The 25305-nt window shown below is 45.2% G+C and overlaps 1 protein-coding gene across 2 annotated transcripts in view; it reads right to left on the minus strand.

The window, feature by feature from the left end:
- The window catches only part of Tbc1d22a (TBC1 domain family member 22A), a 334236-nt gene that overhangs the window by 121481 nt on the left and 187450 nt on the right, over nt 1-25305 (minus strand). For both annotated transcript variants that reach the window (XM_026394283.2, XM_026394282.2), the window contains exon 10: nt 11506-11581. In XM_026394283.2, the coding sequence (XP_026250068.2) occupies nt 11506-11581 (76 nt within the window). The remainder of the gene's footprint in view (nt 1-11505; nt 11582-25305) is intronic.

Genomic DNA, 25305 nt, shown 5'->3' on the forward strand with positions numbered 1-25305 from the left:
CATCTCACTCCAGTCAGAATGGCAATTATCAGAAATACAAGCAATAGTAAGTGTAGGCGAGCATGTGGAGGAAAAGACACTTTGCTGGTGGCATTGCAAACTGGTGTGACCACTATGGAAAACAGTATGGAGATTCCTTAGAAAACTTTGAATGGAACCACCATTTGACCCAGCTATCCCACTCCTTGGTCTATACCCAAAGGACTTAAAATTAGAATACTACAGTGATACAGCCACATCAATGTTCACAGCAGCTCAATTCATAATAGCTAAACTATGGAACTAACCTAGACATCCTTTGACAGATGAGTGGATAAAGAAACTGTAGTACATGTACATAATAGAATATGACTCAGCTTTAAAAGAGAATAAAATCATGGCATTTGAAGGTAATGGATGGAGTTGGAGAATATCGTGCTAGGTGAAGTAAGTAAGCTGATAAGTGGATGCTAATCCATCATGGGGAAGGGAGGGAGGGGACGGGTGGAAGGGGAGAGGACATGGGGGCAGGAATGATGGTGGAATGAGACAAACACATTACCTTAGGTACATGTATGACTGCATACATGGTGCTACTCTACATTGTGTACAACCAGAGAAATGAAAAGCTGTGCTCCATTTGTGTACAATGAATCAAAATGCATTCTGCTGTCATGTATAATTAGAACAAATTTTAAAAATTTTCCCTATCTTGAATATAGTGGCATATTTTGACCTTAATGATTATTGAATAAATGACACATACTGCAAAATAAAAAATAAAAAATGAAGAAGAGGAGGAGGCTGAGTACTGAACCACCCAGCCTTGCATGTTTCAATTCAGAACACTCAGGTGGCCACAGGCCACGCTTGAGCACCAAGGGTAAGATGGCAATTGTGGTTCTGCCAACCCACTCCTGGTACCTCTCAGGGTTCCAGGGAGTTAAGTGTGGGGCAGTGATACCCAGTGGCCAGAGCCTGTGGGGCGAGCACTTCCCCTGCTGCACTCCCTGCAGGGCATTGGCCAAGAGGGAAGCAGGGAGCCCGCTGGCCCCCAGTGCACTATGACCGACGCTCTACACTTGCCAAAGGCCATGAAGTGAGCCCGGTGGGTGACTGATGGTCGCAGGCTGCCACTCTTCTAAGACTGCCGAGTGCGGGCTAGAGAAAGACCTCTTGGCATGACAGGCAGCATCCTGTCTTCTACTATAGGGCAGAATGCCCCTAGCAGTCACAGACCAATACCCATCAGCACGAGGTCTTAAAACTGTGCGATCCTTCTCTCCTGCAAAGGATTTAAGTGCGAGCTGACCTGAAGGCCACTTGCCCCAAGATCCTCCTGGGACACTGTCAGCCCAAAAGCAGGATAAAAGCTGTTCCTTGGCTTTTTAAAAAAGAATCCCTCTCACTTGCTCTAGAGGAACCACTGAAAATTAGCTTAACTGGGCTTCACTGGGAGGCATGAGAAAGAGCAGCAGGGAAATGCGATAGGGGTGAGGCCCAGGAAGGAGCCACGGACTTGTCCAGGCCCCACTTGGCATGGAGATGTGGCCTGATTCCCAGGTCCTGAGACAACAGCATGGGACCTGAAAATAAGGAACCAGGACGGGAATTTGCAGCAAAAGCTGGTGGAGCAGCAGGCAGGGAAAAAGCTCTGGCACTGGTGGACCCCAGGCCCTCAGAGGTTGTCAGGCCAGCATCCCATAATCCTCTGGCTGTGTCATCTCCAAGTCAAGACTTAAGAGCCCATGTGGCTCAGAGGGACAGCAGTGCCTCCTTCAGTGACTCTAACAACTCTGAGGTATGGGAAATATTCCAAGACTGTCTCTCTAGATCAAGGCTCAGCAAGCAGGAGACAGTCTCTATACTCAGAATGACATGTTTAGGGGCAGAAGTCAACAGATCAAGGGGCCACGGGAAGTGGGGCTGAACAGGGACACGAACCATAAGACAAGACAATCTTCAGACACCACTATGGTTTATATTTGGAAAGTCCCCCAAAGTCTCAAGTACTCAGAGGCAGGGCTTTTGGAAGTGATTAGCTTGTGAGGGTTCCGACCTGATCAACAGATTAATCCATTTGGTGGAATAATCCATAGATAGCTGGTAAACTTCAGGGAGGAGGGACCTCATTGGAGGAAGCAGAAGGGCAGAGGCATAACCAGGTAGGATCCTCACCCACAGCCTTCCTGGGCCTCCCACGTAGGGGAAAGGGCTGGGGAGTACTCCCACGTTCAGACCATCCCAGGATGGACAGTGCTGGGTGCAACGTGGAGATCATCTGAGCTACAGGGAAATGAAACCAGAGAGGCAGGACTCTTGAAGTGGGAACAGCACAGAACCACCTGATGGGCTCCATGAAAAGCCACCAGGGTGCACACAAAGACCTGAGAACAGCCTGATGGATGCTGGCTACTGTACCCATCATCCCCAGCAACAGCACAGCAACCCAAGTTCAGATGCAGGGGTGGACCTGCACATACACCACATTTATTCTGAATACATGGAACCCAGGAACATATTCCTTATATATCATTTTGTGAGTTACACTGCTAAACTTCCTCTATTTCTTTGATTTTTTTTGTACCATAGAATGTACCCTTCTTCCCAAAGATGCAATAAGATGTCCGTTTAGATTTTCGATTGAGAGTGCATTATATCAACTTTACTTGAGGTGCTATGACATCCCATGCCACAGTGAGTGCTCACCTGGGTGCCACAGGCCTCAGACTATAGAGGGTCTGTTGAGCCAGGATTGCCATTTAATGGACACCAGTAGGCAGTCATCAGACATAGCAGGGAACAGCCATATCCAATGGGGAAGGCCACAGGCGGACGGGCCTGGGGACAAGGCTGTGACGAAAGGAGCCCAGGATGTGGGCATTCAGCCCGAGCTGGCACAGGGGGCTTCCCAGAACATCAGCTGGGCTCCTTCCCAACAGGTCCTCAATTACATGTGTGCTTTGCCAATCATCATACTCAACTGTCTCAAATGAAATGCCACTATGGCTTCCAATGTTAGACCAGCCACCCCGGGGCCCAGTGAGGCTGCGTGCTGCGGGGAGGCGGCCACACTGAGCGCTCCACAGCCCAGGCTGCTGGGGACGCTCTGCTCTCCAACGGCTTACCTTGTAGGAGTAATAAAAATATTTTCACTTAGGCAGTAATAAAGCTGAATCTAGTTTACTAGCTGTAACTGAATTCTATTTTGAAAGAATAAGTCAATTTTAACCTCACAATGTAGTCATGACAGCTTTCAGAAAAAATTTCATTAACATCACATTTAACCTGAATTAAAAGCCCAAGAAAGGGAAATTGTACAAGTAGATAAAGCCATTTTAGACACAGAGGTAAGAGTATTCTCCAGTAACAAATTCCAGAATTTTCTTCCTTGAGGGAGAAAGTATAAAATGTTGGTAACAATGGCCACTGCGGTCCTTGGTCCCTGGGTTTGGCCAGGCATCCCTGCAGCTGAGAGAGGAGCCAGCCTCAGGAGCCAGGGCCAGACCAGGGACCCTTGCAGCTCAACAAGGTCCCGCCTCGAATGAACCCCCACAATTCCCCCACAGCTGGCTGCCTGCCGTGGTTAGGCAACAAAGGGAGCCACGCCTGCACGAGGCTTAGAACACACCATCAGCACTGTCACCGGTCATGTGTACTGACTTCCCACCTCACACTAGGCTGGCACACACATTAAGTGAAAACTTTTCTCCTTTTTTACGAAAATGCAAAAGTCAACAAAGCAAATCTATTGCAAATAAAATATGAACTTGCAAAAACAAAATGGAGATGCACCAGGCGGGCTGCCCAGAGCCTAGGCTGCGACTGCCCCCTGCAAGCAGTGGACAAGGCAGGCCAGCGGTGCTCAAGGACCATTCCAGTGAGGCCACACAGGCTCCACCCTCTCCTTTCCTGCTCTAGTCCTCAGATTACTTGTACTTACACTAAAATAAATAAGTAAAGCATCATTATTTCTCTGAAATTCTAATTTAACTGGGCACTCTGCTTCATTTGCTAAGTCTGATATCCTGAACCCTTAGAGGCCGTGGGGATGCAACAATCAGGAGGGCAGGGAACATTACCCCTATTTTTCCTTAAGGCTTCAAGCACAAGCACAGTCTGAATAAGAAAAGTGAGAAAGTATATTCCTGCAGGTCCATTCCCAGGGAGCCCAGGCGTCAGCTTCAATGCTACGGCAGAAACACCTTGGGGTGGGGGTGGGGGTGTGTGTCACACCTACTAATGACCTTAGTTCAGACTGGTCATCTGGATAGTTGCTCCAGCCACCGCACCCACCACCACCAGGGCCTCTCAGCCTTGAGTGCCCTCGGAACAGCTTGAGGCAGGGCCACTAGAACTGGGCTCCGGGAGCACCATCCCAGCCCACCCCCTCCCTGAAGCCACACCCACAGTCCCTGTGCCACAAAAAATAGTGCCCCAGGTTTCTCCATGGAGCCAGGGTCGCCCCCAGTGGGGTCACTCTCGGGTGTGAAGCAGTACTTTAACTCATTTTAAGTCTTCTGAACAAGAAAACAAGAATGGACATGACCTGACACACCTGCTGAAGCCAAATGCTTTCAAATATTTTTTTAAATACTGAATTAAATTCTCCTTGGTTTCACTCATCAAAACATGTGGCGAATACTTCATCTACATAGACCTCATCAGTGCCACAAAAAATGCGAGGCCCTGAACACAGGTGGGGCTCCCAGGGTGGGCAGCGGCCCGGTCTTCCACACAGGGGCTCCGACTGCGCCATCAGCAAAGCCAGGCCTGGAAGCCAGTTCTTCTCTGGTTGTTCTACCTCAAGGACAAGAGGGATCACATGACCCAGGAGGTTCAGATTAGACATAATAGATACTTCATGAGGATTTCCTGCAAAAATGTAAAATTTCACATTCAAATATACATAAGCATTCCAGATGTCACCAGGAGGGAAAATCTCATCGTGTGCTTTACAAGTTGTGTTCTCCCAGTCAGCTGGAGTGTGGTTGGAGAGTTAACATGTATTTATCATTGCAGCAATGAATTACTAAGTAATCAGTGAAAAGTGTTGATTCTATGCAAAAAAAAAAAAAAAAATCCTTTAATAACCAGATAACAGACTGACAGTTGATACAAACATTGTAGGCAGGTAACCTTAGAATGAACATCATATCTTCTCTGAGCTACAACTGCTGTCACAATTTAAATGACAGGGAGAGTGGGACAGAGCAGACGATATTCTAATTCTGCCTTCCATGGCGCTGTTGGACACATGCCCTGCCATAACACACAACAAAGCAAACTTTAAGACACATTTAATTTTTAATCATTAAATTCCACTTAGTCATGAGCCTTGATTCAGGAATTTTTCAGAAAAATTATTCTTCCTGAACAAGCATTAGGCCCTTAGAATTTCCCTACTTACACATTTGATAAGATTATAAAAATGAATCAAATTTTGTATAAACTCCAGATTTATGCTGCTGTCTCTGAAGTCTTTTCTATAATGGTGACCACAGTGCTCACCAGCAGCACCCACCAACATTGGCCTCCTATGGAGGCACTTCTCTGTCCCCCACCTCACTGTCATGATAGGATTCAGGCTGGCCAATGACACCCAAATGGGCATCATGTGCCAGTCTCTGTGGGAAACAGCTCCCTCCAGCACAGGCACTGGATGAGAATATTCTTGACAGTAGCTCCCTCAGCCTGTATGCCACAGTGGGGGCTGGACAGAACACAGGCCCAGCCAGGTCTCAACAGTCACACTGAGTGAGAAACAAATGCTGCTTCAAGCTGCTGAGATGGAGAAGCTGTCCACTCACAAAGCAAGCCTGGGCCTGGCCTGATAACAGTGACTCAGACCCCTTACCCAGCCATTCCAAATCTGACCAGTGTGTACACCTGATGCAGTCCTGGTGCCAGGTCATGTGTTCAAGCAAGGTATGAGCATTCAGGTCTAACCTGCCATGCAGAAGCAGACACAGCATGCACAGGGTCTGGCAGGAATGAATGTGGGTCACCAGAGTGGAGGATGCCACTATTGGCAAGAAAAACAGGAGGACAGGAGGAGAGGGGGCACTAGCAGGTGCAGGCACCAGAGGACAGGTGGACTTAAAACACTCTCCCAAAAGGAAATGGCATGGCACCTCATGCCAACACCAGCATACCTGCTTCTTCCTAAGTGGCCTCCACCAGCTGTGGCCCACCCCTCTGCACACCCATTTCACAAAGGGCGCTGGAGTTCTACAGGCCCAGGAGCAGTCCAGAGGCAGATGACAGTACCAGCAGCACCCTGCTGCAGAAGCAACATGTCTCCACACCACAGGGCACCACCAGGAGCTATCTGACTTACCACAAGTGCCTTGGTACGTGCCCTGTCAACTCTGACAGGAGGTGGTGCTGAAGAGCCGAGGGGTGCTGGTATGCATTTCCGAAAACAACTGGTTCTAGGCATAGCCTTGACCCAAACATCTAACCCACCATGACCACCAGGGAGGGACTGGCAAGTTCAAAAGCCAGGGAGGGAGGAGGGCTGGAACCACCCCCAATTTCTACTCAGATATTACGTTTCTCTACTCAGATGCAAGGCGCCCCCCAAGAGCTCATGTGTAAGACCACACAAGAGTTCAGAGGTGAGGTGACTGGGTCCTGACAGCCTTAACCTCATCCGTGGATTAACCTGCTGATGCAAATCAACTGGGTGGTAATGAAGACTGGCAGGTGTGGCTGGAGGAGGTGGTCTCAGAGGTGTGCCTTGGGGGTTCTATATTGTGAGCTTCCTGGTGTGATGTTCAGAGGTGCTTTCCTCGCCATGCCCTTCTGCATGATGTCCTGCTCCACCCACGGCCTACAGCTCTGAAGGCAGCTCTCTATGGACTAAGACCTCTGACACTATGAATGCCAAATAAACTTTTCCTTCTCTAAAGTTGTTCTCATCGGGTCACAACAGTGAAAAAGCTGACCAAACACCAAGTGATCCATTTCTTCTAAAGGAAGAAAAGATAAAGTGTTTGATCAAGAACCCAAACAAACAGAAAACGTGTTAGGTGGGGTTCTGCCAGCACCATAAATGCCAGAACCCAGCCCCTCCCTCAACCCCACCCATGTTACTTTGTGAGTGCTGCTGGCTGGGATGGAGTCCCAGTCCTCTGACCCCCGGCCTTGACCCCTGCCTGCATCCTGCCCTCCCACCAGCAACCCGAGTTGTCCCAGGAGAATCTGATCCTGAAGATGGGGCAGGAGGGGCCTGTGGGAAACAACCTGGACACAACAGTGTTCCTGTGCACCAGAAACCGCTCCTTGCATGCCCAGCCACAAGGAAGTGCTACTCTGCAGAAATGAGACCCTGGCCCAGCTGATTCTAAACTGACCTAAGAATCAGCTCCTGTGAGGCAACTGATGGTCAGACACAGGGTTCTGCTATGGACACAGCTGCCATTCATCCAGGAAATCTCAATTCCTCTCAATGACCCACTAGCCAATGTCCTGACCTATGAGATATCAGACTTTCCATATCCTGGAAAGGGCCTTGTCTTTCTTGTGGTGATTTATCTGGGTCTGTCCTTTCTTTGGCAAACTTAGGGTACTAGACGATGTGCCTCTCCCCACAGGCTGACCTGGGTGGGTGGTTTGCCTGCTTACAGGAATCTGAAGTTCACAGGGACCATTCCCTAGTTATGCTGCAAGGGAAGTTCACATGTGGCTTTACTGCTTTCCTTCTTGATTTATACAGTTTCTTGGAGGCAGTGTAAAACAATTCAGATTCAGATGTAATCCTGGAATATCGAATTCACTTTTGAAGGATACCTTTGGTGGATATAGACTCCAGGGAAACAGTTACATTCTTTCTGGATATTGAAGATACCCTCAGGTACATTCTATTGAGAAGTCAATTTTAGGGAAGCATTATTCTTCTCTGATTGATTTGAGAATTTCTGTGTTTAATTAAATTCACTTTGATGAATTTCCATTAATTCTCCCCAGGATTCACTGGCCTCTAGAATCTGTGAACTTCCATAATTTTGGAAAGAGGTCATTCATCATTTCATCACTCTTTCCTTAGTTCTAAAACCCCATAAATAAATAAATAAATAAATAAATAAATAGATAGATAGATAGATAGATAGATAAATAAATAAATAAATCGGACTTTCTAATTACATCCCTACACTGCTTACTTTCTGCATTCTCATATTCTTAACTCTCCAAGTTTCACTGGGCTATTTTCCTCTAACCCATTTTCTAGTTCACCAATTTTCTCATTAGCTGTATCTAATGTGTTAAGCTTGTCCGTGGGACTTTTATTTTTGGTTACCATGTCTTTTAATCCCAGAAAGTGTTTTGGGTGATTTTTCAAATCTCTTATGCAAAAATCATATGGTCACCAATTCCCCGAAGATACTTTCAAACTTCTTTCTTCATACATAGGAAGCACAGTGGTTTTATAGTATGTGCCTAAGGATTACAAAAGCTCAGGTGGACCTGGCTCTGTTATCTGTTTTCTCTCGCTTAAGGAGTCTTGAATGTGCAATCAAGGTCATTTCATTTGAAAAGAAAATATTTGTAGGAACAATTTAAGTTCTGGGGACTCCCTCCTGAAAAGAGGTTGTTTTTACTTTTCACAAGCCTCCTGAGGAACTCCAGTCCAGAAACTCCACAACCCTGGTCCTACACCGCCTGAACTAGAGGCTATGGGAGTCCTGAGAGCTGAGTGGCTCGCACCACAACCCACATCTCACCTTTCCACTGTCAGGAAGTAAAGGAGCATTTGCTGATTCCCTATTCAAAGTAAGCCAGGTCTTATCAACTTGCCCAGAAGACTGCCCAAACTACAACACCCTTTAGGGTTATTCTTTCAGCCTGGGTGCTGTGCTTCTCTCCTGAGGTTCAGGTACTGTGTGGTCCAAGAAGTACTTGTTTCCTTCATAGCAGTTTGATGATTTTTAAGAAACTTCTTTTCTTTTGTTTCCCTTTTTGTTTGTTTGACAGCTCTTAGTTGTTTTCAGTGGGAAATTTGATTGGAATTATCTAGTCTGCCTCTCTGAAAGTAGAAATTCCTCCTCTTACCTTCTCCTCCAATTCTAAATTACATGGCTCCAGTCACCATCTCTCACTATGTGGGAAACTCCAATTTCTGCCCCAAGATTACAGGGGAAATCCTGGACTTCTCACCAGCCAGCTGCCCCTCCTGCAATGGTCTCTGCTCCCCACCCAGTGCCAACAAAAGGCCCCTGCCCACTCCTACCACACGGCTTCCATGAGGAACCAACTCTCTTCCTTCAGGCACCACACCTTCATGTGCACAGAGCCCTGGAGGTTAAGGATGCAGAGCAGCGCTTCTCAAAATGGGAAACTCTTGAAAGTGCCTCTGGCTCATCATTGGTCACTCATTCCCCACTTCTGTACCCTTCCCCCCCAGACAGGTGCCCACTCTCCGGTGGCCTCCTGCCTACATCTTCACAGTGCCACCACCAGTGGAACACCAAGATTCCTTACTTTGACCCTGCAGAGCAACGTAGCTCCTTTTCTGAATGAGCCACACCCGGACCTATCCACTAACCCTCACCTTTCTTCACTTGCAAGTCCATGAAGAGTTTTCCATCACCAAAGTGTCAAAATTTTCTGAAATACATACTTACTTTCCCTGAAAATGCAGAAATGAGGCAGTGGACTTTTTATAAAGCAAATTTTTTTCTTCCTAAAATAGTCTGCCCTTAATAAAATCTTTGAGGTCTCCAAAAAAGTTCCAAGCCCACAGACTCTTTCTCCTAGTGGGATGATATGCAGAGGAGTGATCTCCAGAGCCAGGCCCTGGTGCTTCCCCAGGTGCCTGCTGGAGGCAGAGGATCCCCACCAGGGCCACTGTGGCAGGTTCCAGACCCTTCCTTCCGGAAAGCTTGGGTGTCTTCATGTTGAGGACAACACAGAAATTCTTTAAGGTTCCACAAGAACAATGGGAAGCAACAGGTCAGACAGCTCAGCGTGTGGCAGAATGAACCTCCTCACTGTGGAAACAGACCCGTTAAGAGCACAGGGTGAAGATGCCACACTCAGAAGCGATGCAGAGCTGGACGGATGCTCTACTGAGGACAGGTCCCACTGGGCTGCTGCGACGGCCATTGCCGCTCTTTCAAAAACCACCCAACAAATCTGCATCCTGCTTCTTTCTGAACCACAGAACAAGAGAAAATCAATTCAAGTATTTCTCCAAATGCAGCACTGGAGCAGATGAGCACTGGCCACAGCTCTCCAACCTCCAGCAAAATATAAAGTAAGCCTTCTGAGGGGCACAGGAGGAAAAGAAGAGTCTCCTAAGAATGAGTAATTCACATCCACTAAGAATTGTAATTCAAAGAACTAAACAGAACGGCAACACTCATAAAACTGCAGGTTGAAGGAACAAAATCCAAGCACAGTCAAGCGCAATCTTACTATTGTGTGTACAATGTATGAACATAATGTACTGACAGAGGCAAAAAAAAAAAAAAAGAGTAGTATTTTGAATAGATAGGAAAAAAAGTACCCAAATATAACACTGAATCAAATAAAGTATCATTGGAAGAACTGTATAAGACTTCATAATATGGAAATGAGGCAATAACCATCAGCCACAGAGCTAGAAATCAGACTCCATCAGGAAACAGAATGGAGTTTATAATTTGCATGGCTCCACTTTATAATGTCATTCAGGAGCTTCCCTCAGAAGCCTGTGATGACAGGTTTCTCTGCAGCAGGTCCAGTGAGGGCACTTGCACGTGCTCACAAGTCAAACTGCCAAGTCCAAGTTTCAAACAAAGTACAATTTCTCTACATCCAGGGAGATGATTTGCCAGGCTCACCTGGGACGCTCTGTGAAAGCACAAGTCTCCTGGGCCGCTCACCATGGCGGGCTGGTGTCACATGTACTCCTGGTTCTGCTTGGCATCACTTTGTTAATGCTCTGTTCATTAATTTAACAAACTATCAGGAGAATACGCCTGGAACGGGTAGCATTATCTCTCAACTTTCATTTAATTAAACTCTGCTAGTGCAATATGACAGTCAGCACATCAAGGGGGAATTATTTTAAGGATGAAGGTAAAAAGTATTCGAAGTCCCCACTTAAATGTGGAAGCATAATCTAAAATTGCCAGAGAACACACTATAATTTTTCTATAATATTAAAAGATGTTATTTCCAGACTTGGTAATTAATTGGATTCCATGGAGAAATTATTCTAACTTCCTTGATAGCAAAAGCATGCACAAAGCCAGGGAAGAGAGTGCCAAAGGACAGCCATAAATAGCCGTCCCCAGCTCAGTGAGGAGCAAGGCTGCCTGCACAGAAGGCACTCACGGCATTCCTGCCACATGCCTGAATCCTGATCACCACGCTGGTTGAAAGGGGCAGGGCAGGTTCCTGGAAGGATTCACAGGGATGAGCCCCAGCAGGCTGGGTGCCACTGTGTCCTGTCCCACCAATGTCCAAGGCCACCTCCCCGAGCCTTCAACCAGGCCTCTTCCCACCCTCAAAGAGGGGCAGCTCAGGAAGCCAACTCACCATCAATCCGGCTCACGAGTTCTTCCAACATCTTCACTTTCATTTGAATCCCAGGTTGGGCAAAGGTGTAGTTGTCCTAAGGGAAAAAAATAATGTGTATCATGTGCATATAAAATAAAACTTGAGTTTCCAAAAAGGAAACAACTTGAGAGTAGTGAATGTTTCACAACCTCACCAATCCATAAGCCACTAGATTTTAACCTGAGAAACGAGGACAGGAGAGCACACAGCAGCATACCAGCGCCTCGAGGGAAAGCCCTCGCGCATACCTCAGGAATGTGGAATGGTGTGCTGCTGTGTGTAAATGTAAGATATTTACATTTAAGTTGAACAAACAATTTAAATGTGTAGCTCATCCCTCTCCTGGGCTGACCACCTCCCTGGTACCAGAACAGCACACACTCAGCCTGCCAGGGGCAACTTATGGATCTTCCCAAAATTTGAACTCTCAGAAGTGAGGGTGTCAGAGGCTCATGTCAATGTACAGGACTTCCAGGCCCTAAAGGGGCCTCATTCACTCCAGTGAGACCTCAGCACTCCACCAGCTGAGACAGAGTGGCAGCAAAAGGTAGGGAAAATTATAAGCTTGAATGCATCTGAACCAAACAGGCATAAGAAATTTTGGTCCTGGACTTCAGTTCCTTTGAATGTATCATTTTTTGCTCTGAACTTAGAAAGGTTAGCCTATTCTCCTAGGCAACTAGGTAACAGACCAAGGTTTATTTTGAAATCTGGGACACATTTATACAGTGTCATCTAACCTCATGGAGGAATTTCTAATGAGCCGGGTTGAACAGCACAGCTGGTAGAATTAAGGATGACAAATAAACTAGAGAGTGGTTTGCAGCCTCAGGTGCAGAGAGGCCGTGCAGATTATCTAATGTCCTGTTCTGACAAATTTCAGAGCCATCAGGAGCACAGTCCAGCAGCCCACAACCTCCAGGGTTGTCCCAAGAGAACACCTGAAGGAGCAGGTGCCTCACAGTAGACTGTACTGAGCTAAAGCACTGTGTATCTCCTTACTACCCAGCTAGCTGACCAGGGGCCTAATGGCTATGCAAACAGCAAGCTGAAGAAGCTGAGGGTGACTCTTGCCCCAGACCTGGGGTCTGCTTCCAATCGAAGGGAGTGTAGCTGCTAACTCTCCTGTCCTCTACCTCCAGAAGCACCTCTCCAAGGAGACAATCCACTACACCCAGGAACAAATGGCCTGGGGTGCAGCCCCCCATTGAGTCACAGAGTTAGCTACTCCCTGGAGGCTCTACTGCACAGGAGGACAAAGACCCAACTGGCTGGGAGGCCAGCCTGGACAGCTTTGGGACTCATTCAGCTGGATCACATTAAGATAGGTCAAGCCACCTCATTCAGCAGGAATAAAGTTATTCTTTGGTGTCACTCTCTCTCTCTCTCTCTCTTTTTTTTTTTTTTCCAATTTGTTCAAACCCAGGGATGGAAAATGGGTTGTCGAAAATTCAAACAAAGAGAAAAGAACAACACCCAGAGTCTACAAAAAGAAAAAGGTTCCTATTTCAACAAGGCCTGCCAACACTACCAGGTACGCCCTGGCAATCTGACTGTAGGCTGGAGCTGGAAGACCACAGACGCGACCAGCTCCAAAAGCAAAGGCACATGTTTGGGAGGGCTGTACCCGGCAGGGTGAAGCACAGGCGCCTGGCTGGGCACTGGCTGGGCCTGCACTGGTGAGTGAGCCCAAGGGCCAGGAAGCCTTTAAGGGACCCATCAAAGAGAGAGAACTAGAGCTGCAGATGCCAGAGGCAGACAGCTGCGCGAGAAGATGTGAGGAGAAGGGCCTCTCAGGGGAAGCACTGGCCACACTGGCCTCCACCAAGGCCTCCAGGCAGACCAGGGGCTCACCTGGGGCACTCTCTTCCAGCAGCCCTCCACCCACCAGCACCCCAGGCCAGAAAATAGCACTCAGAAAACATCTGCTGTGTGAGTACATGCACAGGCACCCAACGGAGAAAACCCAGAGCTGAACACTGGCAGGAAGTCAAGGGTATAGACATTAATATCACGCCCTTCACAGAGGCAGCATGCATATTCTTTCAAACTGAGATCTTTATTTGGGGTCTTCTTTTAAAAGGGGGCAGATTACAAAGCACTTCATTTGGAGGGAAGGAAGCAGGTCTCTGGACTTGGCAGCCTTCTGTGAGATGCATTACAGAAACAACGCTGCATCAGCAGACAGGGCCCAAGGGGACCCCATGCACCTGCACCTGCTGCCCTCCAGTGAGCTGCCCTAGCCACAGCAATAGCACTTCCCGACTCTTCAGAAGAACAAACCTTTCCAAGAGAGCATTTTTTCCCATATATATTTTTTTTTTTTGTATTGTCCCAAGAGAGCATTTTTAGGAGAGTGGACATAAGCCTCCTGGTCAGCTCAGCTGGAAGGGCCCAAAGCACCCCCTGCTAGACCTGCAGCTCACAGTCAACATCTCTGACAAAGCATCTCCCACCTGCACCAGAGAGCCACCTCCCCACGGCCTCCAATGCCCTTCCTGGCCAACCTCATCTGTCGGCAATCTGTTCACTGAACACTTACTGATGTCTCCTATGTGCCAGAAAATTAAGTCCCGAGTATCAATGCTTTGGAAAGTACTGGAATCAGCAGGCCTGGGTGCTGCCCCTGAACAGTACGCAGCCAGCCAGTCCCTGTCTGGCATCTGGAAACCTGGACAGGGTGGGTCTCAGCACTCCCTAACCAAGAGTGGCTCGCTGTGCCTAACCACACAGTGTGGCAACAAACAGTGCCTGCTTGACTTCTGGGAGTCTGGAATTTGGGTGCACATCAGGCAGAGTCCCCAGTAATACCTTGAGCCCTTCCTTCGTGTTGTCATGGCCCACAGATGGGGTAATTACGCATGTCCTCTGTGGCTCCACAGGGAAGGACTTCAGAGCTCCTGGTTTCCACTGGACTCCACCCTATTCCCTCTCTTTCAGCTGTGAGTATAGCTCAGCTGATCCTGTGAGCCACCACACCAGGCTGGGTCTGGGGTCCTGACACAGCAGGGAGAAGTACGGGCAAAGTAACTTCCATTCCCAGAGCTGGCGATATGCAGCTAAGCAAATACCCATCACACACGTCACGCAGCACATGTGTGGAACTAACTGTGCTCGGGGCACCTTGCTGTATGGTACAGAATTGGACTGACCTGGAAGACCACTCTGAGGATACGGGGCCTGGGCTGAGCTGAGAAAGATGGTTCTGAGTGAGCAAAGAAGGGAGCACCATATGGCAGTACCACAAGGGCCCTTGGGAGCACAGCACATTCAGGGAGGGTGGAAGGCCCAGTAGCCAAGGGCCCATCCAGAAGCCAGGAAAGGCAAGAGAAAGCCACTCAGCTGGTAAGAAAGATGCAAAGCCATCAAGGAGTTAACGAGGTGGAAATGGGGGGCAAGCACCATGGTTACAGGATTTGTATCTGAAAAGACGCTCTGACTGCACATTATAGAAACTGCAGAAAAGGACCAAAGAAGATGGGGACACTGGTCATGAAACAACTGCTGTAACCTAGGTAGAAAGATGGTAAGAACACGGCACTGGCTGAAGGTGTACCCAAATTGTCCAAGCCATTTCCTTCTGACCTAGGCTAGAGGGGTTTCTGAACTTGAATGTAGGACTTCACATTTATTCCTATTAGGTGTTTAGCAGATTGGTTCTCGGCTGGCACTCTGGGTAGCTAAACTCAATCTGAATCCTGATCATGTCATCTATCACATTAGCTGTCCCTCCAAGTGCGGTGGCTACACTGATACTGGCAATGTCTTCATTGTAGTCTCTGAGAAGAGGGAAGGACAAGGACGGGGCCCTGTAACACACCTCTCAGAGGCCACAGCAGAGCAGAGATACAGTATACACACAGCCTGGTTTCACTCCTGGCTTTTCCTGCTAGCTTAATTTCTCAGATTTTCTGTTTCTCAGCCGTACACTGGAAAGAGAAATGCTCCTCCCAAAGGCACTGGGGTATTAGATGAGTGACTGTTTCTAAGAGGACCTCCGACAGTGTCTGCCCCTAGAGTGCCCCAAGCTCCTGTCCTAACTCCCATGCTGGTGCTGGCCACGGCCCAGCAATTAGGACTGAAGGCTCCAGGGGCCATGACAGAGCAGCCAGTGCTCCTGCTGCAGACGACCTCAGAGGCAGGCAGGCAGGCAGGCAGGCCACACCTGTGTGCAGACCCAGGGTGACGGGGCACAGAGTCGGCTAACAGTGCCCGAGGGCTGTCTGTCAAGGAACGCATGTCCTGGTCCGTGCCTGCAGTGTGGCCCAGGGTGTGCCCCACAGAACACGGCTGAGAAGACTGTGCCAGGGGCTTTGAGGCAGAGATAGGAGGGAGCACAATTCACTCAGCTTGGTGGCCCACGTGACCCGCTGAGGCAGGTGGGGACACTGAGCAGGCTGGTCAGGAGCTACAGTGACACCTGGGTGAGGGTGAAGCCATCACTAGAAGAGCAGCCAGCCAATGGGCCAATGTGGACATGGACTCCAGAGAAGCCAGCCTGGAAAGGTGACATGCTGGGGGACTGCACCCAAGTACATTCTGAAAAGCCCAAACTGTGGAGACTGGGGATTGACGGGGCTGAAGGAGAGGGGATGAGGGATGCACGGGGAGGGTGCACAGGGAAGCCGCAGAGCCACAAAACAACTCTAGGTGACACTGCCATAGTGGGCCTATGTCAACAGATATTTGTCAAAACCCACAGAATGTACACAAATTAAGAGATTAAAATTAGTCTTAATTAAGAAATTCATGATGGTGGACTAGAGGAAGGCTGCGTTCCAGTCAAGACTCAGCAGCAGGAGCTCTGCCTTCACCGAGGGTCAAAGAGGATTCAGAGATTCAGTGTTGGACATTAAGAGACTCTTAGGGATTCAGAAATCCGGGTACACTGAACAAAGAACAGGAGTACACTGGGGCCACACTGGGGACAGCGGCTCCCGTTCACCACAGAGTAGACGGATGCCACAGAGAGAAACGCAACAGAAAAACCTGAGATCAGAAAAGCAGCCTGAACTGAGCTGCACGGCAAGCTGGTGTTTGAGAAGCGCCCTGTGTCCTCAGCTGGCCCCGGAGACCAGGCAGAGCCATCCTGAGGAGGCCACGCACAGCTGCTGCTGCTGCAGAGTGAGGAGGTCACAGCACACGTCACCACACTGTCCTGGTCCGTGCCTGCAGTGTGGCCCAGGGTGTGCCCCACAGAACATGGCTGAGCCCGGCACAGAGAAGACTGTGCCAGAGGGTTTGAGGCAGAGATAGGAGGAAGCACAATTCACTCAGCTTGGTGGCCCACGTGACCCGCTGAGGTGGGTAGGGACTCTGAGCAGGCTGGTCAGGAGCTGCAGTGAGACCTGTAAGGCTGCCCACCTCCCCCCCCCTTCTTGTCAGGCCCCAAAGACCTAGGCCCAGCAGAGGTGGGCACCGGCCCAGCCCCAGCTGACCAAAGCTGCAGAGCAGATGCCACCCCACACAGCCCCAAATGCCTGACTCCGGCCTCCAGAACACCCCACTGAGAGCTCTGCAGCAGCCCCACCCCAACAGCACCGACCTGGTCTGTCTGGACCACAGCCCCATTGACACAGTGGCCACTCAGTCCCGCCTCACACTGTGGCAGGGAAGCTGGGAGCTATGTCAACCAACAGCCGCACCAGACCACTCCAGCTGGCAGCTGGGCAGGCAGCAGGAGAGGAGGGTGGGCAAGCCCGCCCCTGCCGGCTATGAGGGGTACTCAGCCCACGAGGTGAGGAAGGAGGGCAGTCTGGCAGACAGTGGCCCCCATCTCTGTCCACGGCCCTGGCCTCCTGAGCAGAGGCAGCTCTTCCATAGGCTCCCTGTACTTTCATGCTCCGGCGGTACTGGCTGGCCTGTGGACAGACACACCTCCACAGACATGGGGCTTTTTTCTCGTTTCCAACATTTTTATGTAATTTTTACTTGGTCTTTTGAGAGTTAAAACTTCTTGTTTATTGTGTTCTTTTGTTTGTTTCTCTTTCTCTCCTTTCTTCTCTAATAGCCCATCTCTCTTGTTCTCTTTATTTCTTTTGTTTTTTTAAATTTATTTTTCTCCTCCTTTAAAACCATCACTTACTATAAACGTTCTTTTACCCTCCTACCACATTTCCTTTTCCCTACGTGAACTGTTATTTTACTGTCTTTTAGAAGGGCTTGGTTTACATGATTCCTGCCTCACCATCAGCTATTAGTACTGTGTATGGCAAATGTCACTGGCTGTTGACCTGAATGCCAGGCCTACTTTGTGGCTATTTATCGCAGTCACTGCGGCAAGTGCTGACCATGCCGTTCCTGCTTTGATGGCAATTAGTATCACAGACGTGGCAGTAGAATCTGGTAATTAGCTCAGTGTCGTCTTCTGCCCTGCGGCTGCTTCCCTCCTTCCCTGTGAGAGCTGGAAATCTACTGGGACACGAGGAGTTCACGGGCACGGACTCTCTGCTGCTGACTGCATCTAAAACCCCGCCAAGAGACAGTGAGACTGGCTCCACAGACAAACTGACCAACTCAAACTTCAATAAGAGCTGTGGAGACAAAGGGCCCAAACCAATGACTGACCCCAAGCAGAAAGAGCTGGAAGTGGGAGGACCTAAGGTCTACTCCTGGACATCCACTCCTATGGTAAAACAGAGGATGGCCACACTACAAAGGGTCTCCACCTGGCTGCTTGCACACCCAGAGAAAGAGCTGCTAGGGGAAGGAGAGCAACCACAGAGGCTACCACAGACCCTACTGCACACAACACCACTGCTGGATGCCCAAGGAGGAGCCCACTCTCGAAGCTGTGACACATATACATTGTATCAGAATAGATTGATAATCACCAAAGAACTAGCAGGGAAACTACATTGCAAACCCCACTTGGAAATACACTGAAAACTGCACAATACCCCAATACACTAGAACCTATCAGAACTTCCTGGACACTGTGAAGGCAGTTCTAAGAGGAAAGATTATAACTAAGAAAGTCAGACAGGGCCCAAATAAACATTTCATGATTCATCTCAAGGCCCAGAAAAACTAAAACAAGCCAATCTCAAAAGCAGCAGAAGAAAGGAAATAATTAAAATCACAACCAAAATAATGAAAAAATAATACTAGAAAGGATCAGTAAAACAAAGAGTTGATTTCTTAAAAAGATAAAAATTATGGTAGGTGGGTGCGGTGGCACGTACCAGTGGCTCAAGAGGCTGACGCAGAAGGCTCATGAGTTTGAAGCCAGCCTCAGCAAAAAGCAACTCACTAAGCAACACAGTGAGACCCTGTCTTTAAATAAAATACAAAGTAAGGCTGGGATGTGGGTCAGTGACTGAGTTCCCCTGAGTTCAATCCCCAGTACCCCACCTCAAAAAAAAAAAAAAAGATAGGTAAACACATGACCAAATTAACTAAAAGAAAAAGAAAGAAGACCCCAAATCAATAAAATTAGAAATGAAAAAGGAAAAATCTCCAGAGACATCAAAGAAATCCAGGGAATCATTAGAGACTGACTATTTTGAAAACTTCCACTTGAATCAACTGGAGAACCTGCAAGAAATGAATATCTTTCTAGACACATTGACCTGCCAAAATTAAATCAAGAAGATATGGAAAACATAAGCAGACTGGTAACAAGCAATGACATAGAAGCAGTAATAAAAAGCCTTCCAACAAAGAAAAGTCCAGGGTCAGACGGATTCTCAGCTGAATTCTACCAGACTTTAAAAAAAAAAAAAAACTAAGAACTAAGGCCAATGCTGTCAAATTATTCCATGAAATATAAAGGGATGGTACACTTCCAAATCCATTTTATGAAACCAGTATCACCTGTACAAAAATCAGAAAATGGACAGATTGAGGAAAGAAAACTACAGACCAATATGCCTGATAAACTCAGATGCAAAAAAAAAAAAAATCTTAATACTAACAAATGATATTTACCAACACACTAAGAAAATTATACATCACAACCTAGTTGATTTCATTCCAGGAATGCAAGCATGGTTTAACATATGCAAATCAAAAAATTAAATACATCATGTAAACAGAATTGTATGTAAAAATCACAGTCATCTCAAAGAGATGCTGGGAAGGCCTCCAACAAAATGCAGTACAACACCCATTCATGAATTTTTTCAAAAGGCTATCTATAAAAAACCTAAAGCCAATCTCATATTAAATGGAAAAAAATAAAGTATTTCCTTTAAAATCAAGAGCAAAGATTATGGCATTTTGCAGGCAGATGGATGGAGTTGGGGAATATCATGCTAAGGAAAACAGCCAATCCCAAAACACCAAAGGACAAATATTTTCTCCAGTATGTGGATGCTTACCCATAAAGGGCAGGGGTTAGGGGGTTACCAAGGGAAGAATGGAGGAGCTTTGGATTGGGCAGAGGTGAGGGGAGGTGTCTGGGGGTGGGAAATATGGTGGAATGAGCTGGACATCATTACCCTAGGTACATGTATGATTGCACAGGTGGTGTGACTCTACATTGTGTACAACCAGAGAAATTAAAAGTTGTGCTCCATTTGTGTACAATGAATCAAACTGTATTCTGCTGTCATATATAACTAATAAGAACAAATAAAAATTTTAAAATAAATAAGTAAAAGCAACTGCAAAACAAGACAATGATGTCCACTACTCTTGTTTAATAAAGTACTAGAAATTCTAGCCAGAGCAATTAGGCAAGAGAAGAAAACAAAGAGATAAAAATGAAGGAGGAGGAGGAGGAGGAGGAGGAGGAGGAGGAGGAGGAGGAGGAGGAGAAGTAGTAGTATTAGCAGTTAGTAGTAGTAGTAGTCGTCGTCGTCGTCGTCGTCATCGTCGTCATTGTCATCAAAACATCACTGTTTGCATGCGATATAATCCTATACTTAGATCCAAAATGCTCCATTAGGAGACTGCTAAAATTAAGAAATAAATTCAACAAAGTAGCAGTTACAAAATTAACATACAAAAATCGATAGCTTTCCTATATACCAATAATGAACCTGCTGAGAAAGAAATCAGGAAAACAATTCCATTCACAGTAGCGTCAAAAAAACAAAATACCTAATCTCTAATCTAACCAAGAAGATGAAAGATCTCTAGTGAAACCTACAAAATATCAAAGAAAGACACTGAAGAAGATATAAGATAGACCACCCATATTCATAGATAGGTAGAATTAATATTGATAAAATGACCACAGCACCAAAAAGCTTCAAAGAAACCCCCTCAAAACACCAATGACATTCTTCACAAAACTTACAAAAAAAAAAAAAAAAAAAAAAGGACTTAAAATCATTTGGAAGAACTAAAGACCTAGAAGTACCACGGCAAATTCTAAAGCAAAAAAAGGTATGCTGGAAGCACCGTCATACCGGACTTCAAACAGAGCTATAGTAACAAGCACTGTGTGGTACTTGTCTAATAACAAACAGACCAATGAAACAGGTAGAAGACAAAGAGACAAATATTTATAGTGATCTGATCCTTGACAAAGATTTCAAAACATTTGCTGGAAAAACGACAGCTTATTTAACAAATGGTGCTAGGAAAACTGGTTATCCATATGTATAAGAATGAAACTAGACCCTTACCACACACCCTGCATGAAATTTAACTCAAAATGTGCCAAAGACTTAGGAACTAAACAAGAAATCATGCAGCTCATAGAAGAAAATGTAGGGTTAATACACCAACATATAGGTACAGGCAACTACTTTCTCAATAGGACCCCAAGGTTCAGGAAATAATGCCAAGAATTAATAAACAGGATGTCATCGAATTAAAAAGCTTCTGGACAGCAAAAGAAACAATAAAGAATGTGAAGAGAAGACTCTAAAGAATGGGTGAAATTCTTTGCTAGCTACTCTGACAAGGGATTAATAATCAAGAACTCAAACAAACACACACACACACACACAAAAAAAACCCAAAATCCCAATTGATAAATGGCCATATGAACCCAATAGACATTTCTCAAAAGAAGAAATACAAATGGCTAACAAATATATTTTAAAACATTCAACATCTTTAGCAACTAGGTAAATGGAAATCAAAACTATACTGAGATTTCTATCTCACTCCAGTCAGAATGGCAGCAATCAAGAATACCAACAATAATAAATGCTGGGGAGGATATAGGACAAAAGGAACACTTTATACTGTTGTGGGATTATAAATTAGTACAACCACTATGGAAATCAGTATGGAAGTTCCATAAAAGACTAGGAATGGAACCACCATGACCCAGCCAAACTATTCCTTGGTATTTATCCTAAAGAATTAAGGTTGTCATACTATCACAATACATGCATAACCATGTTTAGAGCTGCAAAATTCATAATAGCCAAATTACAGATCTTTCCATCAATGGATGAATGGATAAAGAAAATGTGGTATATATACACAATGCAGTTTAATTCAATCATAAAGAAGTATGAAATTAAGCCATTTGTAAAGAAATGGATGGAGAGCATTATGTTAAGCAAAATATGTCAAACTCAGGAAGTCAAGGGTTGTATGTTTTCTCTCCTTTGAGGAGGCTAGGGAAGATAATGGAAAAGAAAGGTGGAATGGGGAAACTAGTGAAAACTAAAGGGAAACCAGTACAGTAGAGGAAAGGGACCCGGGAGGGAGGGAGAGAGAGGATGCTACTGACCAAACTATATTGCTGTATTACGTGCATGTATGAATTATAACAATGAATGTACACTTATAATGAACCAGGAAAAAACATGAAAGAAAAGCATCTCTAATTATAAACTATGGGTTTGAATTGGTAGGAATATACCGTATTGGCTTAAGAATCATAACAAATGTGCTACACTAATGAGAGGTGTCCATAGGGGAAAAAGGATTGTTGAGGGAGAGAAGGAGTACATGGAAAACACCTGCTCTAAGAAACAGTGTATTAAATTTTCAAACATTCTTACTTCATTGAAAATAAAGTGGAAATAAGAAAAGTGAAGGCAACAGAAAATAAATAGCCAAATGACAACCTAAATCTCGTCTATACAATCACACTGTACACATTACATGAATGTACATTAACTAAATACACAATAAGTATACAAGAAAACAAGCTTTCTATAAGAAACACTTTAAATAGGACAGAAGCAGATCAAAAACAAAGAGAGCAGCTCTAGATCACCAATGTTAAGGAATATGAAAAGGCTTCCTTACATCAGATGAGCCAGACCTCAAGACAGACTTATGGCCAGAAGCAAAGACAAATGTGTCACTGTCAATAAATAACACACACACACACACACACACACACACACACAAATTCATCAAGATAACACAATCATCCTATATGTGTACACACTTAATGACCAAGGTTCAAATATGTGACACAAACCTGACAAAAGTAAAGGAAGACATGCATCACCAGTTATAGTAAGTTCAAAAGTCCTCACTCGGTAACTGACAAAAAAAAAAAAAAAAAAAAAAAGGTAGACAGAAAACCAAGAAGGATAGAGAAGAGACACCATCGACCAGAATAACCTCACAGAGACCAAAATGTCCCCCAACAAACAGAAGACATGTCCTTATGAAGGACTCATGAAAACCAACACAGTCCATATGTCAAAAAAAGACCCAATTTAGTTACCAATATAAGCAATGAAATATCTCATTGTAATAAGTTTCTGTCGGTTTTTTAAAAAATATTTCTTAGTTGTAGTTGGACATAATACCTTTGTTTTATTTATTTATTTTTATGTGGTGCTGAGGATCGAACCCAGTGTCTCACACATGCCAGATGAGCACACTATCACTGAGCCCAACCCCAGCCCTCTACTGGTTTTAAAAGAATAATTTGATATGCAGTAAATAGCAAGATATCAATAAATTAGACAACCTTTTAAAGTGGTGAAATTCTTTTAAAAAATTACGAGAGGAAACAGAAAAACTGGATAGCCCTAACCAGAGCAGAAATTGAATTTATATTTACTCACACACACAAAAAAATTCCAGGCCAAAATGCCTTCACTATTGAATTTTACTTAATATTTTAAAAATAATTAATACTAATTTAGCAGAGTGTGGTGACATACCCTGTAATCCCAGAGATTCAGGAGCTTGAGGCAGAGAAACATAAACACAAGGCCAGCCTCAGCAACTTACTGAGACCCTATCTCAAAATAAAAAGTTAAAAAAGGCTGGAAATGTACATGTAGGAGATGTAGGTGTAAATCAGTGGTAGAGTGGCCCTGGGTTCAATATCTTGTACCCAACAAAGAAAAACCTGATCTTACATTAACTTATTCAGAAAGTACAGAAGCACTTTATGAAGCCACCATTTCCCTAATGCCAAATAGAAAATGACATTAGGAAAAAAGAAAACTATAGACAATTATTTCTCCTGAACAGGAGGAAACCATGAAAATCATTAAAAATAAATTATCAGAAGAATCTAGAAATATATAAGAGGGCTGTATTTTTATGACAAAAATGACAAAGTAGGATTTACCTCAGGTTGGCTTAGCTTTCAAAAACTAATCCATACCCTTCACTACATTAACAGAACAAGGAAGATTACACCATTTCAATGGGTGCAGAAAAAGCATTTGATAAAACAAGAATTGTCGGTTTTCAAAAAAAAAATCTCTGTAATCAATGATGTGTCTTCCTGTTCTTCATCTCCTATGTATCAATAATTCTATTATCATCCTTGACTTCCATTATATACCAAGCATTCTTCAAATATAAAAATCTACCACACCCACACCCCTCAAAAACAGGGTGCCTATAAAATATACAAACCCTTTGACGACAAAAAGACAACAGTTAACACTGAACTTAAAGGTAAGAGCCTGGACACTTTACCCTGTCCAACAGTATCTATAAGAAAGCATAAATGTCTTTTCCCGTTGTGTCTAACAACATTGCATTTGAGGTCCTTGACAATACAATACATCAAGACAAGAAATAAAAGCCAAATTTATTTGCAAGAAAGAAGAAATACCCTCCTTACTTGTTGATGACATCCCAGTATACACAGAAAACTTGAAAAACTCCTAGAATAAGTGGGTTTATTATGAAAACTTACCTGGAAAAAATGAAGCGTATATTATATTTCCCAAAAGTGGACACAACAATATTTCCTACTCCATGTGCTCTTTTAGGATGTGACCATGCCACTCCTACGTCAAGAGGTACCGTCTGATTGCCTTCTCCTGGAATCTTGGTAGGCTTGAGTAGAGTAGACATTACTTCTCAGTCACAACAGGAGCACAATATATGACTTATTAGGCTCATTCATGACAAATGAATCTTATATTTTGTTGGAAGATCTCACTGACAGCCTTGATCCATAGGGAAAAAGTCTGACTGTCCTAAGGTCATCATGCTTATAGGACAGCAAGCCATATGGAGAGGGTATGTGTGAAAATCATGTAAGATTAGGCACCAGATCTGTAAATGAAGGAGAGTCTGGTGATTCCAGCCCCCAAGAATCATCTTGTGGTCAACCTTCAAGTCTTCCACCTGAGCCTCCAGACACTGGTGTACAGACAAGCAGTCCATATCCTCTCTGACTGAAACCCAGACCTACAGAATCTATGGGGAGGGAAGACAGAAGGAAGAGGAAGAAAAAGAGAGAGAGAAATGGAGACGTAAACTCAGCAAGTCTGGGAGCAATTTGATATGAAATTATAATAGCTAGAAATCTATTCTAGTTTTTAAAAATAAGTTGTTTTTCATATACCTATAGTAAAAATACCAACAAAGCCATCCTAAGTAAAGCAGTATAAAAGCAAACAAAATATTTACAAATAAATTTTTAAAATATAAGCC

This window comes from Urocitellus parryii, chromosome 5, assembly GCF_045843805.1.
Source record: "Urocitellus parryii isolate mUroPar1 chromosome 5, mUroPar1.hap1, whole genome shotgun sequence".
Classification (NCBI taxonomy): Eukaryota; Metazoa; Chordata; class Mammalia; order Rodentia; family Sciuridae; genus Urocitellus; species Urocitellus parryii.